The sequence below is a fragment of the Carya illinoinensis genome, chromosome 11 (assembly GCF_018687715.1).
Source record: "Carya illinoinensis cultivar Pawnee chromosome 11, C.illinoinensisPawnee_v1, whole genome shotgun sequence".
Taxonomy (NCBI): Eukaryota; Viridiplantae; Streptophyta; class Magnoliopsida; order Fagales; family Juglandaceae; genus Carya; species Carya illinoinensis.
The window spans coordinates 6,378,041-6,381,893 of NC_056762.1; the positions used below are offsets into that span (position 1 = coordinate 6,378,041).

At 40.7% G+C, this 3,853-nt stretch overlaps 1 protein-coding gene across 1 annotated transcript; it reads right to left on the minus strand.

The window, feature by feature from the left end:
* Window positions 1-1,270: 1,270 nt before the first annotated feature.
* LOC122282557 (protein NRT1/ PTR FAMILY 2.8-like) lies at window positions 1,271-3,596 on the minus strand. Its single transcript, XM_043094491.1, has 3 exons — window positions 3,430-3,596; window positions 3,099-3,316; window positions 1,271-3,003 (listed from the first exon to the last, which is right to left on the minus strand). The coding sequence occupies exons 1-3, from the start codon at window positions 3,554-3,556 to the stop codon at window positions 1,579-1,581; spliced, it is 1,770 nt and encodes a 589-aa protein (XP_042950425.1). The 5' UTR covers window positions 3,557-3,596; the 3' UTR covers window positions 1,271-1,578.
* Between the last annotated feature and the right edge of the window lie 257 nt (window positions 3,597-3,853).

The following is a 3,853-nucleotide window of genomic DNA, read 5'->3' on the forward strand; positions in this document are numbered from 1 at the left end:
ACAAGTGCTACTCTGCACCTTACTTTCTTACAACGATTCTTGTGCAAATGGACTATCACTAAGTCACCTTCTTGAAAAATCTTGGCTCTTCGGTACTTGCCCGCAACAACTTTATACTTGTCATTAGCTTGCTCTAAGTTCTGTCTAACACCATCAGGAATTTGTTGGACCTTCTCTGCCATGCTTTTGATTGGAGAACTTAAGCGAGAGAGTTTGGGAAGAGGAACCAAATATAAAGCATGCTTTGGAGGTTTGGTATAGATGATCTCAAAGGGTGCCTTCCCGGACGGTTGCACATACTATTAAAAGCAAACTCTATATAAGGAAGGTTAACATCCCATTGCTTGGGTTAGCATCTCGAGAGGTAAACCGCGAATTTGTATCCAAAAAATCGAGTAGTTTAGGGGAACTTCTTGGATGCTAAGACCAGGAGGCCATTGCCTGAGTACCATATGAAATCCTTTAAAATTCTAGAGTTGATTTGTAAGAAGACGTTCTTTCTCTTGGAGAGTTGGAAAAGTAAAGAGAAAAGTGTTGATGTCGATGTCATCGATCATAAAACCTATAACAAAGCTCCAAACAACTTTTATAGTGGCATTAAAAGTTTGCTTGATGAGTGGCTTAGTTGAGATGAGCTTCCCAACAAGGGCTAGGTTGGAGAGATTTTCACAGCTTCTGTTTCAGGTTCTAGAACTTGCTCGTTCCACAACAGGGCTTCAGCTTGAGTTAAGCTTCTCTTAAGTCTAATGGGTGGGAAGACATGTTCTGAGGGTGAAGAAGAGGAGTGTATGTAACAGGATGGTGATGGGCGGGAGGAATAAGAGGGTGCAAGAAGGTAAAGGCTTGAAACTACTAAGAGGAGAGGAAAGCTCACCGAGAGAGATGGAGAGAACTCATCTAGAGAGAGAGAGTTGGTCATATTGTAAAATGTTTCCATGGTCCATTTTAAGCTGTAATCTCTTATTCCGCAGAGGAAACCCAACAATTTTTCTAGTGTCTATAAAAGTGCCCGATTATTTTAGAATCTATAGCAGCAAATCATGCAATCAATTATGTGCATCTTCTTCTTCTTCTTTTTTTTTTTTGTTTTTTTACTGATTTAACTACAAATTAACTCAGTGTAATGAGGAGTCCATCAGAGATTCAATTTAAGTAAAATAGAGGATTTAAAAAAATTTAATACTATTTTTTTTTTCTTGAAATATTTTTAGTAAAACAGAGACTTTAAAAAGAAGTTGGTTTTTTTTTTTTTTTTTTGCAAAATTTAGACTCGGGTAGAAATTTGGATATTCAGATTTCAGGGTTTCAAAATCCCGATTTGTCCCGGTACCGTTTCCGAGTCCAAGTATAGCCGGGTACCCAGATCTTCACCTGTAAGCGTGTGCACACTCTTAACTCATACCATCACATATTGCATCTTACTCTAGTTGTATCTAGAATAATCAAGTTCATCTTCTAAGTACAAAGAAATTAAACTGTACAATGTTACCGATAAAACAATTACTGCCATGCATGATCTCCAAGTATCCTTTCCTTCATAGCTCAAAATTGTTTGGTTCTAGCTTTTTCAGAAAAATTTCAAGGGATCGAGCTATCTGATGGGATCTGCCCTGTCCCACTACAAACCCTGCTGCTTGAGAGATAACGGCTAGCAAAGAAAGTAAAGTACACAAAATTTAGAGCTGCGAGGGTCGCAACAATGTAATAGTAGTAGTCAAGCCTGTTCTTGTTCAGGTCGTGACCTCCCAACCATGGCGATTTGCCTCTGTTCGAGGTCAGATGATGGATGATATTGACAAGAAAGGATCCGAAGTAGTTGGATATGGATAAGTTGAGAAAGAAGACTCCTGCAGCCATAGTTCTCATGCTCTCTGGCATTTGCAGGGTGAATAACTCCATTATTGCAACTGAAGCAAAAGCTCCCGTCAGACCAGATAAGAAAAACTGCGGCAAGAGCAATGCAAAACTAAAAGGTGAAATAAACGATCCATGTCTCAAAGCTGCTTCACGACGCTTCTTCTCAATAACCCCAGCAACCAACATGCACAGAATTGACAACACAATGCCGGTACTTATTCTCTGCTGCATCGTCAGTCTCGGGTCCCTTTCTGTCAATTTCTTTGCCTGGAGGATGTAAACGCGCTCATAAATGAAGATCCACATCGAGAGTGCAATCATGGGTGCGATGTTCATCCAGCCTGGTGGAACCTTGAAATGGGTTCCAATGGATCTGTCCATTTGCATCACTTGAAGGATCCCAAACGTGTTCTGCTGATCCATGGTCATGAAACAGCCAATACCTGTTACCCATATTGGCAAAGTTGCAACTAAGCATTTAAGTTGTTCCACTTGCTGCAAGCTACAAAGTTTCCAACCATTTCTCGTCCGGCCTTGGTTGTCCAATTCAGTTGGTTCTGCAATTATAGCAGCCTTATCAAGGAACAAAAACCTGTCTGTATGAACAAGCCTTATTGTCAACAACTCTGATCCCGTCATGGGAGGATCATAAAATGAGTGTTCGGAGGCCGGTCCGGCAGTTAGCCGATGCTTCCGACAGGCAGCTATGATCACCTTGGCCAAGCCTGCGAAGATGTTTTCTTGAGGCTTCTTGTAGATGTAAGTGTGGCGGCCGGTCAAGAAAATGGCTAAGGAAACACAAAGGCAGACAGTAGGAATGGCAAAGCCTAAAACCCAGCTGACATTAGTCTGAATGTAGACAACAATAGTGAGGGCCACAATGAGAGCAACTGTGAAGGAGAAATACCACCAATTGAAGAAGCTTTCTAATTGTGCTCTTCCTTTCTCGGTCTGGGTGTCAAATTGATCAGCTCCAAAGGCTATGTTACAAGGCCTGATGCCGCCTGCACCCAAGGATAGCATTGCTAGAGCCATGAAGAGGAAGGCTAGCTGCCAACTTAGGGGCTTTGGGCATTGGGTTTGCCTTTTGCAGGTGGAGGGTCTTAACTGATGTAGAGATGCTGTTAAGGTCATGCTCCCCATACCCTGCGACATGCAACCATATGACTTGAAAGATTTGCAAAATCCATTCCCAGCTATTCAGGATTAGAAATCAGAAAGAGCAGGGTCAATTTAATTACCAGAAGAGACGCAACGGAACCAAAGAGGAGGGTACGAAACCTGCCTAGATAAGCATCAGAAATGAAAGCGCCTGCAATTGATGCAATGTTGGAGGTTCCATACCAGATGTTTACCACATTTACAACAAATATACCTCTCAAGTTGTATTCTGTCATCAGGTAAACTGCCATATTGGATATCAAGCTCATCGATGCCAATTTCTCAAAGGTTTCGTTCCCTTTAAAAAATCCACAAAAAACACGACAAAAAAACGTAAAACAATTAATAATCCATTTTGAAGTGCCGGGAAAACGAGAAAAAAAAAAAAAAAACACTGTACAGGCACGTTACCAATGATGTAGGCGATAGATTTCCATCCTCCTAGTTTTCTAGTTGAAGACTGATGAGGAGGATCAGTAGTAGGGGGTGGAGTAGTACTACTACTGTCTTGCTCCAGTACTGAAGAAGAAACTTCCATTTTCTTTTTAATCTCACTTTAGTATGAATAATTTTATTTATTCGTATGATCCTCTTCGATCTTATATGTACCTAGGAATTCCTGACCGAGTCCCAGCTCCTGAAAACCAGCAGCAACATAGAATATCGGACTCTTAAGTTTTGAAAAAGTTGAGTACAGTCATGAGTACATATTAGTAATTAGTTTAATTTCCAGCATTAGTAGACTTTCAAATGGCTGTGATTTAGATGTGTACAAGTTTTACATTAGGCTGTTTCACGTACGGATCAAGATTCAAATCAAAGTTAAAGCATATTA

What these genes read in the sequence shown, in the direction of transcription:
- LOC122282557 (XM_043094491.1), bottom strand. Translation starts at nt 3,556, where the DNA reads ATGGAAGTTTCTTCTTCAGTACTGGAGCAAGACAGTAGTAGTACTACT. An exon ending in ATCTATCGCCTACATCATTG is followed by an intron (nt 3,317 to 3,429) that starts GTAACGTGCCTG and finishes GATTTTTTAAAG; the next exon opens with GGAACGAAACCTTTGAGAAA. An exon ending in GTTCCGTTGCGTCTCTTCTG is followed by an intron (nt 3,004 to 3,098) that starts GTAATTAAATTG and finishes TGCATGTCGCAG; the next exon opens with GGTATGGGGAGCATGACCTT.